This window comes from Gigantopelta aegis, chromosome 4 (genome assembly GCF_016097555.1).
Source record: "Gigantopelta aegis isolate Gae_Host chromosome 4, Gae_host_genome, whole genome shotgun sequence".
NCBI lineage: Eukaryota > Metazoa > Mollusca > Gastropoda > Neomphalida > Peltospiridae > Gigantopelta > Gigantopelta aegis.
The window spans coordinates 10,827,773-10,844,103 of record NC_054702.1 but is presented as its reverse complement, the minus strand read 5'-3'; the positions used below and the strand labels follow the sequence as shown (position 1 = coordinate 10,844,103).

General features: G+C 36.8%; 1 protein-coding gene across 4 annotated transcripts in view; it reads left to right on the top strand.

Annotated features, from left to right (window-relative positions):
- The window catches only part of LOC121372656, a 90,308-nt gene extending 77,190 nt beyond the window's left edge, over positions 1-13,118 (top strand). For 2 of the 4 annotated variants that reach the window (XM_041499100.1, XM_041499099.1), the window contains exons 2-7: positions 2,361-2,498; positions 4,866-5,048; positions 6,216-6,386; positions 7,376-7,471; positions 11,101-11,184; positions 12,399-13,118. In XM_041499100.1, the coding sequence (XP_041355034.1) occupies positions 2,361-2,498; positions 4,866-5,048; positions 6,216-6,386; positions 7,376-7,471; positions 11,101-11,184; positions 12,399-12,421 (695 nt within the window). In that variant the 3' untranslated portion in view covers positions 12,422-13,118. The remainder of the gene's footprint in view (positions 1-2,360; positions 2,499-4,865; positions 5,049-6,215; positions 6,387-7,375; positions 7,472-11,100; positions 11,185-12,398) is intronic. The other 2 variants (XM_041499098.1, XM_041499097.1) reach the window with 1 other exon arrangement.
- Positions 13,119-16,331: the final 3,213 nt, after the last annotated feature.

The following is a 16,331-nucleotide window of genomic DNA, read 5'->3' as shown; positions in this document are numbered from 1 at the left end:
TACTGTTTGGCTGTACGCCTCCCCCATCGTCCCCCCCCCATCGCCCCCCCTCCCCCCGCGACACTACCCGTGTACTATATGCGGGCAGTTATTTGGGGTTTTGGAAGATGTATATTTGTAATCTGATTATCAAATGCGCATAGCGATTAGAGTAGATGTAGTGCATATGATATAAACTCATTTAATGTATATTGATGTATGTTTAGTAGTATTTTTAGTTTTTAGATGTTATTATTTAGTTATTAAACTTTGTTATATGTATTGTTTATAATTCTTCTTAGCATTTTAACATTTTATATTATGTATCTTATGTTTTAACCATTCAACTTTTTATCCTGATATCAATCAGTTTTAGCGGGTATTAAATAAACCGGCCATTCAACATCAAAAAAGGAGAGACGCCGTGACAGGGAGCGATAGGGTGTAGGCGGTCTCGGCCGATAGGTTTGCCTGGTAGGAGATCCCCACCCCCACCCCCCGGCGCGCCCTACCCATGGGAATCCGACTCAGCAACTTTGGGTACCTTCCTGGAGTTGGAACGTACAAAACCTGTCTGCGATGCTCACCCCTTTGCGAAATCTTTCCTCCAGGTCTTAAAGTAGAATAGATATTAATATAAATATATATTTGTACATAAATTGTCGAATAGCCCGCTCCAAAAGAAAATGCGCTCACTAGAGAAGTAATTAAAATACAATAACAGTGATCCAGAATGGCGCTGATTTTTATTTTAATTAATGTAACCCAATTTGATTTTTATGTTATGATTGGAATTTTTAATTAAAGCACTTACTGCCTAGGTAAAATTGGCCTCATAATTATCCTATGCCCCCACCACCCCTCCCGTCCCGGAACCGGTCCCTGGCGATGTCAGAGGTCGGATCCGAGATGGGAGTGTTAAGAGATTTCCCATACCCATTGCACCTGGGTGCAATTTCAGTATTTATGACTTTTCTGGAACGTTCTCTGAAAGCAAAACCAGTATCTCGGATAATTCAACCTCTTTTAAAGATTGTACATTCATTTCAAAATCGGTGGAAGCCTGTTAATGATTAAAAACATAAATACTAAAGCACCTATGCACACCAATACAAAAACACGGAGAATACATTAAAAACACGCAGGTATATATAGTTTTAAAGGTTATTAAATGAAACTTTACTGAAAGCATCCTAAAATATATAGAAAAACATTTCAGTTTTGTACGTTTGTAGAAAACAAGTGGTGTTTAATTTGAAAAAAACCGAAAGACTAACCTTAGATCTAGATGTCAACATTTAGATGTTATTATTATTTGCGTCTTTGTAACTGACATCATTGAATGTTTTTAAAATGAATAATTATTTGGCAGTTAAAATGTACTTAATATTTGTTATAAATTAGTTTGTGCATAATAAATAAATTATCACATTTGCGTAAGTGCAGAACGACATTTATGGAACTTGTATGAACAATTGTTTTATATTGCTCACTCTCGCTAGGGGAATAAAATAATTCTCAAACACGTTCGATATATTTCGTATGGCACTCCCGCGCATGCAATAATCTATTTTTATTGTAGGCCCTATAAGTGTATCTAGATGCAAGTCACATTTTAATATGCATTAACATGATAGTGTAAAATGATTGTCGGACCCCCTCCCCCCTTTGTATTTTAGATCGAAACTTAATTTCTATTATTATCTTTGATGCATTGTACAATCACTATTCAATAGTTGACCAATATACCTCAGATTTGATTTTGTGAATTTGTTTTAAGTAAGTTTTTTATAAGCAGAAATATGGTGCAAAATATATTGATTTCAAAACTCGGAAACATTCGCTTTTAAAGTGACATACCCTAGTTTTTACTACGATGTATTTTTCACTATTAAAGCCGTTTTTAATAATTTAAATTAGATGTTCTGACATTTTATTATTTAGACTATTATTTTTTGTACACCTGAAGTGGTTCTGGTCATCCAACGTTTTGCAATACCTCAAAATGCATTTGTCATAATTCTGGAAACGCACGTTCGTCTGAGAAGTAATGTGTATGGAGACGAACGCTAGGTATTTTTAGACGATATGTCCCTGTTTAAACATCACAGACTTTAGTTCCTCTCTGTTATAACATTATCCAAATGTGTTACGGGTTTGTAGATTAACTAATCTTATTGACCATTCCCAAGGGCTAAAACTAGGGCCCGCCCCTTTAAATCGGACATATCTATTTTCACAGATCTTTTTCACCTTCAGAGTAAAAACAAACAAACAAACAACCTTAATAATCAATGAGTCGGTCATTGGCATAAGGATCAACAGATAAATTTGAACAGTGCGACTTAAAATCAAGGATTACCTAATTGATTCATTTTCAGATTTGACGTCGGCCAAGAAATCTGTAAGTGTGGACCAGAGACACGCGGGTTACAGCCAGCCGACGATTTACGGGAAGTCGCAAAATGACTACCTGACACCTGCTGTGACGCGGACATCAAACAACATGATGTATCCAGGTAATTGCTTTAACGAGACTACGCATTGCTGCTCATAGATTATTAATTGAAACGGGAAGATGGGCAAAACCTAACCCAATTGCACTGGATAATCGTAAATGTGCTACATGTAATTTAATAGAAGATGAATTCCATTTTATACTTGTTTGTCCTATGTACAAATCTATCAGACATTACATACCAAAATATTATAAAAATAACCCTAGTATGTTCAAATTTATAGAACTGTTAAATAGCAACAATGAAAGAATAGTAAGACGGTTAGCTGTGTGTTGTTTTAAAGGGACATACCCTAGTTTTTAAACACTAAGGCATATTGTTTACTATTAGAGCCGTTTTTGATAACTGAAATCATACTTTACTTAGATTTTATTGTTTAACTTATTCATTTCCGTACATTTGAAGTGTTTTTGGTCATCCTGGTGTTTTTAATATTACAAAATGCATTTCTCATATTTTTAAAAACACGCGTGCGTCTGAGAAGTAACAGTTATGGACTCGAGTCTTAGTCCATTTTTAGAGGGTATTTCACCATGCCAAAGTCACAGACTCATGGTTCACTCAATTGTAACTTTATCCTAATGTGTTACAGGTTTGTAGAATAACTAAACTGAGTGTTAAAGTTTCACAGGTTGAAACTAGGGTATGTCCCTTTAAAGCCTTTGAAAAAAGAAACATAATTTTGTACAATTAAGTTTCCATTAAAATATTTTCCAAGGTTACAAAGTTGTTTTCTATTCTGAACAGACAGTAATTGTATTAATTTAAAAACAGATAGTCTTAACGGTACGTCCGTCCCTCCCAGACCGGAGTGTGGCAGTCATGACAAATCAGGGCTCTAGATCTGCCTTAACCCACTTTTATTTGTTGTTTTGTTTACGACACCTCTAGAGCATATTAATTTATTAATCATCGGCTACTGGATGTCAAACATTTGCTAATTTTGACATATTGTTTTAGATCTTTTATATGCACCATACCACAGACAGTACAGCACATACCACGGCCGTTGATACACCTGTCGTGGTGTACTGGCTGAAACGAGAAATAGCCCAATGGGCCTACCGATGGGGATCGATCCCAAACCGACCGCACATCAAGCGAGTGCTTTACCAGTGGGCTACGTGCTCGGGCGGTAAGGCGTTCGCGTGAGGTGCTTGCGTTGTAGGATCGAACCACCTCAGTAGACCCATTATGTGATTGGGATTTCTCCCGTTCCAACCAGTGCCCCACCACTATTATATCAAAGACATTGAGCTGTACTGTCCTACCAGTGGGAAAGTGTATATAAAAGATCTAATGGAAAAATATAGTGGGTTTCCTCAAAGGCCACATGTCCAAAAATAGCATAATATTGTTTAACATCCAATAGCCAATGCATGATACATATCAATGGGCTCCAATAATGTCGTTAAACAAAACAAACATAACTTTATAAAGCAAACCAGTACCAACAAAAAGGCTGAGACGAGGGTGTGTGTGTGTGTGTGTGTGTGTGTGTGTGTGTCTCTCTGTGTGTGTGTGTGTGTGTGTGTGTGTGTGTGTGTCTATGTGTGTGTGTCTCTCTATGTGTGTGTGTGTCTGTGTGTGTGTGTGTGTGTCTGTGTGTATGTGTATGTGTGTCTCTGTGTGTGTGTGTCTATGTGTGTGTGTGTGTCTGTCTCTGTGTGTGTCTGTGTGTGTGTGTGTCTGTGTGTGTGTATGTGTGTCTGTGTGTGTATGTGTGTCTCTGTGTGTGTGTGTCTGTGTGTGTGTGTATGTATGTCTCTGTGTGTGTGTGTGTGTGTGTGTGTGTGTGTGTTTCTGTGCCCCCAATTTAGTAATCACATTTTAAATATATATATACAAACAAAAACACGCTTTAGGGCGGAACATTTATATTGAGGATATTGCTATTTTATTTTCCAACTGCTATGAAATCTGCCCCAAGTTCAACCAGCAAACGTTTCGCTAACGTTCGCGAACTATTTGATTGGTTCCCAACGTGGCCATTTGGTTTAATGTGAATCGCATAAACGAGTCTAGCCGACGTTATCAGTTGGAGCTGTTGACTGAACTTATCCCAGATTGTTGCCATAGGTAAACTACAGTGTTAACCTATATTGATAATTACAAATGTATTTAAAACTCAAATAACATTCTCAGTTCATCTAAATTTTGTACAGAAACCAGACCCATAACGATTTGCTTTTGTAAAAACTAGGTTCTTACCGGCAATGAATAGTGGCAAATCCATTGGTATTTTGGAGGTGTAACACCCTCTCCCTAAACACCTAAACATTTCAAGTACAACTCCAACAAGTGGCCTTTTTACTCCCACCAAATCATGGTTCCTGCCCTTGAGTAATATATTAATTATTTATTCAGGTTCTATTTCATCAAACTCCAGTTATAACCGGCCGACATCAGGACTGAGCAAAGCCAGCACCGGAAGTCAGTACCAGCATCAAACGATCCAATCAAATATGTTTGCTAACCCACCGTCTATCAGAAGAGTCACGGAGGCACGAACCCAGCTACCTTATTCCTTCAGTCGAGCAAGTAGTACAGGTAATGTGCACGGTGTCGTTTTAACCAAACAAAAACAAAACAAAACAAAAAAAAGAAGGAAAAAAAAAAAAAAGAAAGAAAGAAGGAAAAAAGAGGGATTGCCCATTTTAGAAAGATTTAGACTAACAGATTCTTCTAGTTAGTTTGTTTTGTTTAACGACACCACCAGAGCACATTGATTAATTAATCTTCGGCTGTTGGATGTCAAACATTTGGTAATTTTAACATAATCTTAGAGAAAAAACCCGCTACATTTTTTTATTAGTAGCAACAAGTCTTTTATATGCATCATCCCACAGCAGGATAGCACATACCACGACCTTTAATATACTAGTCGTGGTGCACTGGCTGGCAAAAGAAATAGCCCAATGGGCCCAGCGACGGGTATCGATCCCAAATCTAGATGACATATTAAAGATATTGTCCTGTTTTGAATATCAGTATCTTGTATAAACAAGGTGTCTACTGTCCTAACGTGTGTAGCATGTAACCCAATAATGTTGCACTTAAAACAAACAAATGAACAATCACAGGTACAAACATCGGAGGAGGAACGCAAATATATACTTGGGTATACAGACACTGGCATTCTAAACAAGAAAAATGTAGTTAATATGCAATAGTTGTCTCCAAAATGGCTTCGTCTGTAGACCCATTGGGCTATTTCTAACTCCAGTGAGTGCTCCACAACTGGTGTAACAAAGGCCGTGGTATGTACTATCTGGTCTGTGGGGTGGTGCATATAAGAGATCCCTTGCTGCTAATAAAAAAGAGTAGCCCATGAAGTGGCGACAGCGGATTTCCTCTCTCAATATATGTGTGGTTCTTAACCATATGTCTGACGCCATATAATCGTAAATAAAATGTGTTGAGTGGGTTGTTAAATAAAATAGTTCCTTCCTTCCTTTCCAAAACGGCTTAGTTAGTCGAAAATGTCTTACAATGGTAAACTGAGGGCAAGTCCCTATAAGTTCAAAATCATATGCCAGATTTCATCACTATTGTTTTTGTCATCCTAAACTGCAATGATGTTATGTAATGTGCAAACTGTAGCAAATTCCACAATAATAGCACCAAAGAGAGGGTTTGTCGGGTGCGTGGCTGAATTTTGTTTACTTTGCTATTTGTTTCCTGTTGTAATATTTTTTTTATTTTATTAAACTGTAGGTTCTGTTTCATCAAACTCCAGTTATAACCAGCCGAAATCGGCAATGAGCAAAGCCAGCACCGGAAGTCAGTACGGGCATCAGTCGATTCAATCAAATCAGTTTTATAACCCACCGTCGATCAGGGGAGTCGCAGGAGCGCGAACCCCGCAACCTTATTCCAGCAGCTCAGGTAATGAGAACGGGGTTGGTTTAGTAGAGGGCCTTGTAAATTGGCAAACTTGGGCCCAATCATTATGTTTTCGATCACAGAACCGGCCTCGGTGGTGCAGTGGTTAAGCCATCGGACTACAGGCTGGTAGGTACAGGGTTCGCAATGGTAAGGCCACTACACCCTCTTCTCTCTCACTAATCAACTAACAACTAACCCACTGTCTTTGACATACTGCCCAGATAGCTGAGATGTGTGCCCGGGACAGCGTGCTTGAGCCTTAATTGGATATAAGCACGAAAATAAGTTGAAATAAATCAACCAGAGACGTTTTAACAAAAACAAAGCGTTTAAGAGAGAATAATAAAAACACTATACACACTGATGAGAAATCTTCGTATGACAAAGGGTCAGTCACAGGGGCGAGTAGAAAACAAGATAAAACATTGATATGATTTAATTACCATGACTGGTTTTTACAGCATGACGAAATAAAATGATCTTATGCAAAATGCAAATTCGGCCATAATAACTCGAGATGGAGGATTCGTCGTGGTGCATGACTACCTGAGCTTAACTGTCAATGTGTTTTTTATCTGTTCTAACGCTTTGGTGAAGGGAGGGGGGGGGGGGGAGTGAAGAATGTCTCTTCTGTTGTTATATTCCTGGACCCGCCCCTGTAACTGATCTTTAGGTGAACTATTTCTGACTATCTTTGTCAAGTTTAGAATATGAATATTTCTGATCATTATATCATGTGCAGCATCTCAATATGAAGTTTAGCCTGTAATAATTTCATACATATGAATTCTCCTAAACTCTAAATATTTAAAATGCGTCAAAGGAAACCCCAATAATATTTATTCCTTTAATTTCAAACTTTTTCATAATTTTTATTACCGAAATGTATTATTTGTGAGAATATTATTAATACTGTCCGTTTTAATGGCAACAGACTCAAAAGAGTCTATTTAGTTTCTATTAATGCGACTAGTGTATGTTATTTACAGGTAGCAGTGCCCATGCTTTCCATGGAACCAATGTGGTGGGGTCCAGCAGTCCAGACGTGTATCTAGAACAAGACTCAAGAGAGAACACCACACATGGTTAGTACTACAGTTTTAAAAAGGGCTGTTCCACAAACTATTATGGGTTAGTGCTGCGCAGAGTATACTAGAACTGGTTAATAATACAGCTTTATACGGGGTTGTTCCACAAACTATTATGGGTTAGTGCAGTGCAAGGTATATTGGAACTGGTTAGTAATACAGCTTTATACAGGGGTGTTCCACAAACTATTATGGGTTAGTGCAGTGCAAGGTATATTGGAACTGGTTAGTAATACAGCTTTATACAGGGGTGTTCCACAAACTATTATGGGTTAGTGCAGTGCAAGGTATATTGGAACTGGTTAGCAATACAGCTTTATACAAGGGTGTTCCACAAACTATTATGGGTTAGTGCAGTGCAAAGTATATTGGAACTGATTAGTAATACAGCTTTATACAGGGGTGCTCCACAAACTGTTATGGGTTAGTGCTGCGCAGAGTATACTAGAACTGGTTAATAATACAGCTTTATACGGGGTTGTTCCACAAACGATTATGGGTTAGTGCAGTCGTTACCTGTCCCATGAATCTCTAGACGTACTTTGTCTGTGTAGGAGGACTGCCACTACCCAGACATATATTACCCTTTTAGCATTTCTGATGTATTTCAACCTCTTGCAACAATGGGGGATATTTTTCCTCCAATCTTAGCAGGGCCGGATCCAGAATATATATTTTGAATGTTTAAGTGGGGTGGGGGTGGGGGGTGGTGGGCCGTGGTGGGGCGGGGTCGGGAGTGCACAGTGGACCAACTCGAGAAAAGGGAAACACAATGGAATGTCCTTTAAACCAGAAAAAAGCGGCACATAAATGTACTTGCGGGGGGGGGGGGGGGGGGGGGCATGTCCTCTGGTCCTCCCCCAACGTCTTGGATCCGCAATACTTAAAGTTTTTTTGTTTTTTTTAACGACACGGCTATTAGATGTCAAACTTTTGGTAATTTGACATATGATCTTAGAGAGGAAACCTGCTAGATTTTTCCATTAGTAGCATGGGATCTTTTATATGCACCATTCCACAGACAGAATAGCACATACCACGGCCTTTGATATTCCAGTCGTGGTGCACTGGCTGGAACGAAAAATAGCTCAATGGGCTCACCGACGGGGATCGATCCCAGATGCCGTGCATCATGCTTGAAACAGTAATTGTTACATACTTCGTCGCATGCATAATCTTTTACAAAATTAATTCGTCTAGCATTCTCTATCTTGAAAGTTTCCTATCCTGTCACAAAAGGATGAGTGAATGCGTCTTGTGTTCTTTATCAGTTGTAAAAGTACTAATGACCAAACGTCTGAACTATTTAATAAGAGGTATTCCAAAGGAATCCAGGTTAATCCTCTCAGTCAAAACCCAACTTGTGAAAACCCCTCCTGGTCTGACACACACCTGTTCAAAACCCTTATACATATTTACATATATATACATATACTTATACATATTTACATATATAATCGTAAATTGTGAACTACTGGATAACTTGTTTAAAAAGTATTTTTATTATTTAAAGAGACTGTTCAGTTTGCTATGTTATCAACAAAGATAACCTTTTTAATGACTTTAATTTAATATTAATTAAACGCATTTTATTAATTACAGTGTGTGTATATATACAAAATGTTTCTGGTCTTAATAATTTCAGCTTCGTTTGACGTAAGAACAAAAGTAAAGGTGTTTTGGAAATAACAAAAACATACTATTTTTGCGTGAAGTTATTTACAAAACATTCGGTTTTATAAATAAATAATTTGTAATAAATTTCATAGTATGAAAACAAGGCGTTCCCTGTGGGACGGCCTACAGGACCATCCCTTTAATTGTATTGCAATTAACACGTATACCTAAAATATAACACCACCTACATAGAAACAGTTCTAAGCAGTTTCTGGTGACGTCACAAATTGTTCCCATGATAGATATGTTTGAAACCATGAAATTAATAAATTAAATACTGTATAGAGGCTATTTCATGTTTTTTTTTAATACGATGTTTTTTGGTCAACGAGTGATGTGTGAAGACCATATTAACATGAATTGCGAAGCAATGAGTGAAAATATGGTTTTCACACATCACGAGTTGACATAAAAATCGTAATCTAAAAAACCCCACCATGAAATGGTATATTTATTATATACATCTTTCCAAATGTTTGACAATATCCTTCTCTTTTGCTTATCCTATGGAAAACACATAACGCCATGATATATTTCTTGGGATGTCACTTTTCCAAAAAATGTACTTGACCATAGACTTTATAAAAGAAATTTGAATAAAATTATCTTTATTTCATTATTAAATTAACATTTATTTAATTATACTGCTGTGCAACCATACCTGACAAAACGATCCTGCTCCCCCCAAACCCCCCACCCCAAAAAACCACCAACAACAAAAACAAAACAAAATAAACGAATCGAACACTGTTAACTTGTAGCTTACACTCAATGACAGGACAATGTGTCATCATTATCTAGCTTCGTATTCAATTCGTTATATATATATTATCGTAATTGCAGTTCATATCCTTATTTTCAGGTACAGTCGTTTAAATTACATTTTTATTTATTTTTCAAATACGATCAGATGCATTGGTAATCATCAAACTTAAATACAAACGAAACAAAGGGAGATAATTTAACTTTTACAAAAAAGGTAAATATGATTTCTACATTTTCACTGTAGCTAAAATACAGTGAAAATATGACTTTTCACCGGATATTACTTTTATGGTTTCTGTAGATCTATATATTTGATTGCTATGTATATAATAAATGTAAATATGCATAAAAGTGGCTTTTGACAAGGGGTCGGGGGGGGGGGGGGGGGGGGGGGGGGGGGGGGGGGGGGGGGGGGGGTGAGCGGGAAGGGTTTTGATAAGATGGGTTTTGACCGGTTACCATTTCAAAAGAGGACTTGACAAAACCCGAGTATGATTCCAGTTCCAGTGAGCGCCAAACAGTGGCATGAAAACATCATCTTTACATTTCTGTAAGGAGATAACAGCCCCGTGTTCAGCGACAGCGAGCGACGCTAACGTTCGCGAAATATTTGACTGGTACCCGATGTGGTCGTTTGGATTGACATGAAGCGCACAAGCCAGTATAGCGAACGTTTCTTTCTGCTCGGTCTGGCTGAACTTGGCTCAGATGTTGCGTACAGAAATTAATATTCTAATTAAGAAACAATATGTTAATTAATATTCTAATCAAGAGAGTGTATGTTAATTAATATTCTAAGCAAGAGTGTATGTTAATTAATATTCTAATACAAAAGTGTATATTAATTAATATTCTAATCAAGAAAGTGTATATTAATTAATATTCTAATCAAGAAAGTGTGTGTTTCCGCCTGTCATAGGGTTTGTACGAGTAACGTGTTTGCCACCTCCTTTCTTATCTTTAGACATATTGGATATGCCGCCCATTCTAGGGTTATTGCATTACCAACCACAGAAACTCGTGACACCGTCTGCTTGTCTGTCCATTTGTGTGTAGCAGTGTGTGTCATCCTGTCGCCCAGTCTGTCAGTCGGTGTGTGTCTTTCAGCACGCGTGTGTCTGAACGTCTGTATTCGTTGTTGTCTTTCTGTTTCCATCTGTCAACGTATGCGTCTTGTTTTGCAGATACACGGTCATCAGTGAATGTGGTACACCCTTCCATGAGAAGTAAACCAGCAAGACGGGAAACCGGAATAGAGAGCAGTAGCTGTGAGATATTGTTTTATTTTTAGCTTAAATATGTTTTGTATTTTAATTATTTAAAATAGTAGGGGGATTGGTAGACAATAATTGATGGTTGAAAATAGTACACCATCAAGGTTCTTGTGTTTCTGGGAGCTACGGTGTGTGTGTGTGTGTATGTGGGGGGGGGGGGGGGGGTTGATAGTGGTAACTGTTAATTGGCTAAAGTAGCTGAAGTGTTGACGTGAGTTTTCGTCTCTCGGTGTATAGATCGAAACCATGTATCTTAGACATCTACAGCTCTAACTTAAGAGTGTGTTGACGTGAGTTTTAGTCTCTAGGTGTATAGATCGATCACCGTGTATCTTAGACATCTACACTCTAACTTAGTGTGTTGACGTGAGTTTTAGTCTCTAGGTGTATAGATCGATCACCGTGTATCTTAGACATCTACAGCTCTAACTTAGAGTGTGTTGACGTGAGTTTTAGTCTCTAGGTGTATAGATCGATCACCGTGTATCTTAGACATCTACACTCTAACTTAGAGTGTGTTGACGTGAGTTTTAGTCTCTAGGTGTATAGATCGATCACCGTGTATCTTAGACATCTACACTCTAACTTAGAGTGTGTTGACGTGAGTTTTCGTCTCTCGATGTATAGATCGATCACCGTGTATCTTAGACATCTACAGCTCTAACTTAGAGTGTGTTGACGCTAGATATCATATTTATTTCTTGTATTATTTCTTTTTTTGGTCTCTTTTGTCAGTTTGTTTGTCTCCTTCTCTATCTTTTTCTCCCTCTCCTTCTGTCTATCTCTCAGTCTCTGTCTCTGTCTGTCTCTCTCTCTGTCTCTCTCTGTCTCTCTCTCTCTCTCTCTCTCTCTCTCTCTCTCTCTCTCTCTCTCTGTGTGTGTGTGTGTGTGTGTGTGTGTGTGTGTGTGTGTGTGTATGTATTACATTCCTTATTTCTTTCTATAACCATGTAATTGCTATATCTGTGTGGATATTTGTATTTTTACACAGTCCTTTACACTGTGTTTTTATTTACCTGTTGAATTTTTATATTGATGTTGATCATCACATTGGTTTGCATTAACCATAGTTTGACACCCAATAGCCGATGTATTTTTCGTGCTGGGGTGTCGTTAAACATTCATTCATTCATATCTGTGTGGTTTTTTGTTGGTTTTTTGTTAAACCAAACGATAATACATTCGAATTTTGCTCTGTTTTGTTCCAGGTTGTACCTGCACGATACTGTAACAAGACCAGAATGTTTTGGACACTCCACATTGTCTGCAGTCTTAAACCTAAACATTTTAAATCGGATATTGTTAGTTCGAACTTTGTACATTCCTACTTTTATTCTGCTCTAACTAGTGCTAATATATCAAAAGCCTTAGTGTTCTGTGTATGAAAAACGTGCATAATATATGTATTTTAAAATACTTCGTCTGCAGATAAAATAATAAATTATTTATATTGGTGGCTAGTAGCAATATCAGTTTTTAGCTGTAGCCCAAGGTGTCGCAGTTGTTATATTTATGATTGTCACCTAAAAGCTGTTCATGAAAATCTCGGTTGCACTGTCATTTAATGCTGGTAATCGTTATATTTATGAATGTAACCTGATAGCTGTTGATGAAAACCTCGGTAGCACTGTGATTTAAAACTGGTAATCGTTATGTTTATGATTGTCACCTAATAGCTGTTGATCAAAACCTCGGTAGCACTGTGATTTAATGCTGAAAATCGTTATATTTATGATTGTCACATGTTAATAGCTGTTGCACTAGTTATTATGGTGCATAACTACCAACGTCTTGCAAACGCGATTAAAGCACTCGCCTGATGCGCGGTCGGTTTAAAATAGATCCCCGTCGGTGGGTCCATTAGGCTATTTCTCGTTACAGCCAATGCACCACGACTGCTATATCAAAGGCCGTGGTATGTGCTAACCTGTCTGTAGGATGATGCATATAAAATATCCTTTGCTACTAAAGGAAAAAATGTAGCGGGTTTTCTCTCTATGACTGTATTTGAGAATGAGCGAATGTTTGGCATCCAATGGCCGATGATTAATAAATCAATGTGCTCTAGTAGTGTCGTTAAAAGACTTTAACTTTCAAACGTGACTAATGACTAATAATCAAACATTAACCTGGACAGTGACGGGATCTAGCTGAGTCGTTAGAGCGCTCACCTGAGGTGGTTGGATTAAACCCTATCGTTTGACCCATTCTCGGATTTCCCCCATCCCAAGTAGTGCCTGATCACTGGTATATCAAAGGTCGTGGTATGTGCTCTCCTGTATGCGGGAAAGTACATATACAAATTCCTTGTAAAAATTTCGTGGGTTTCCTCTGATGACTACATGTCAGAATTAACAAATGTTTGACATCCAATAGCCAATGATTATTAAATCAATGTGTTTTAGTGGTGTCGTTAAACAAAACAAAATTTTGACCAGGACAGTATTAATAGCTGAGGAGTGTAACCAAAACTGTGTGTTTCAACTTTAATGGAATATTAGCAGGAAATTCAATAAAAATGTAATGCATATATCTTTATTTTAAAAAACCCAAACCCACAAGACCCCCCCCCCCCCCCCAAAAAAACAAAACAAACAAAAACAAAAGAAAACAATCTGACGAAAAAACAATCACCCACAGAAAGAAATTGTAAATAAAAATAGCTATTATTGACAAATTGATATTACATGATCTTCATTAACATATTTAGGCAGGTTGAGCACACATTTAGTATACTATGATTTTCACACGTTTCCATTGAAAATCATCAACTAAGGCAGAAAGGCTACACTTTTATCTCGATTAATAGACTTTCCATTGTGTATCGTATGATGATGTGTTCATGCTTTCTGTAACTTGAGATGGGTACATATTTAGCTTGTTTGGCTGCTTAGTAGTATAGTTATAATTATTACTGAGTTTTAATGATTGACAGTTTCTGGCATTTAGTGCACCTTTATCACACTGCGCAATTAATAGAACATTTTAGTGCAATGGAATATCAAAGACCGTGGTATGTACTATCCCGTCTGTGGAATAGTGCATATAAAAGATCCCTTGCTACTAATGGAGAAATGTAGCGGGTTTCCTCTCTAAAAAACTATGTCAGGATTACGAAATGTTTAACATCGAGCAGCCGATGATTAATAACTCAATGCGCTCTAAAGGTGTTGTTAAACAGAAGACATTTTATACTATTCCTCATAATGTCATTAATACGCAAGTTAAGCAACACTAGACTCGGTTATCGTTTCGATGGGTCAGGTCTACAAAATATATGTTTCCGGGAATCCGACCCTTCCTGGAAAATAAAAAGGCCGAGCATAACTGTTTTTTAGTGTCTAATCCTCCCCATTTTAAATTTGTATGTAGGTAAAAAAAAGTACGTGCATACATTTTATGTGACCTGTAGGGGTAAATTATATAGTTTTAAAAATAGCCGACGTACCCTACTTAATTTCTTTTGGGAATGTTCCATGGAACACGATTTTGTTTTAGGTCTAACCGCGTGAGGAAATCCAGAACTATAGGCAGTACAAGCATACTCTGTATATTTTAGTTTCGGGCATTTAAAATGACTATGACCATCATAGATTCATATTTATGTAATACTGTTAACAAAATTAACTCGTTATGTTTATTATGTTTATTATTAAAGGGACATTCCCGAGTTTGCTGCAATTTTAAAGATGTTATCGATTAACAGAGACTTTTTGACGACTGTAATTACATATCAAATATATTTTTATGCATAAAATATTAGTGGCTGTATATTAAACGTGTTTCTGATCGTTCTAATATTTGTACTAGGTTAAATTTAATTTTATTTCCTAAAAAGGATTTTTTCGTACGAAATTATTTGAAGACTAAATTCAGTTCGGGCTTCTTACAAATATTAAGACGACTAGAAACATATTGAATATACAGACACTGATATACTAAAAAACAAAATATATTTAATATGTAATTTTAATCGTAGAAATATTTTATTAGTCGGAAACATCTTACAATGCAGCAAACTCGGGAATGTCCCTTTAACGTTTGTGATGTTGCCGTAACATGTTATAATAATTATACTGACGATCACAAGAACGTATACCGAAATTGTTTTACGTGAAATTGTATATTTATGGTAATTATTGTGTATACCAATGTTCACATCTCTAAATAATCATACTTTCAAAATAAACACATCAACTTGTTTTACGTCATTTTTAATATTTCGTAAAACTGATCAAAATATGTTCTTCTGATGGTAAGTCACATATATGTCTTGATTTTTTTAAAGTACATGTAATAAAATTATTTCATTTGCTTAATTGTTATGGAATTGTATAACAATATGTATTTTTAAATAGCTAACTGTTATTGCTAGCTGTTAACATACAATTATTATTTAAAATAGTCGTTAAAATGTTGATAACTTTGTTTACATGATAAATATGTTATGTCTCAGTTTTGTAAGGGTATTAAAAAAAAATTGAAATGATTTTTATTTTTATGATGGAATTTTAAACAGCAAAAACGTTCCATGTCCTGTAAAAGATAAACAAATTTAATATGGCCATGAAAATAGTGATGGAGGCGTATCCATTATTAATTCCATAAATGGTTTTGTCTGCCTTTTGTAAAGGTATGTCCAATGTGTGTTTAATGAAATGTTGTGTTTCATTTAATGTTTACACAAGAATCCGCATATAGTTATTAGAACATATATAATAAAAACATATAGTTATTAGTACATAACATTGTTAGTAATGAAAATGGTAATGATTTCGAATCGTAGGTATTAGTACATGACATTGGATAGTCATGAAAATTGTCATTTTGTATATTAGTTGCTAAATAATTCCAGATATTGTTTTCGTTGTTAAATGTACTTAATGTCAAATGTAGTATTTTATTGTATGAATGTAATTTGTGATATTCGACCGGCCTCGGTGGTGTGTTTAAACTATCGAACATAAGGCTGTTGGGTACAGAGTTCGCAGCCCGTTACCGGCTCCTACCCAGAGCGAGTTTGAACGACCACTACACCCTCTTTTTTTCTTCTCACTAACCACTAACAACTAACCCACTGTCCTGGATAGACAGCCCAGATAGCTGAGGTGTGTTCCCAAGACAGCGTGCTTGAACCTTAA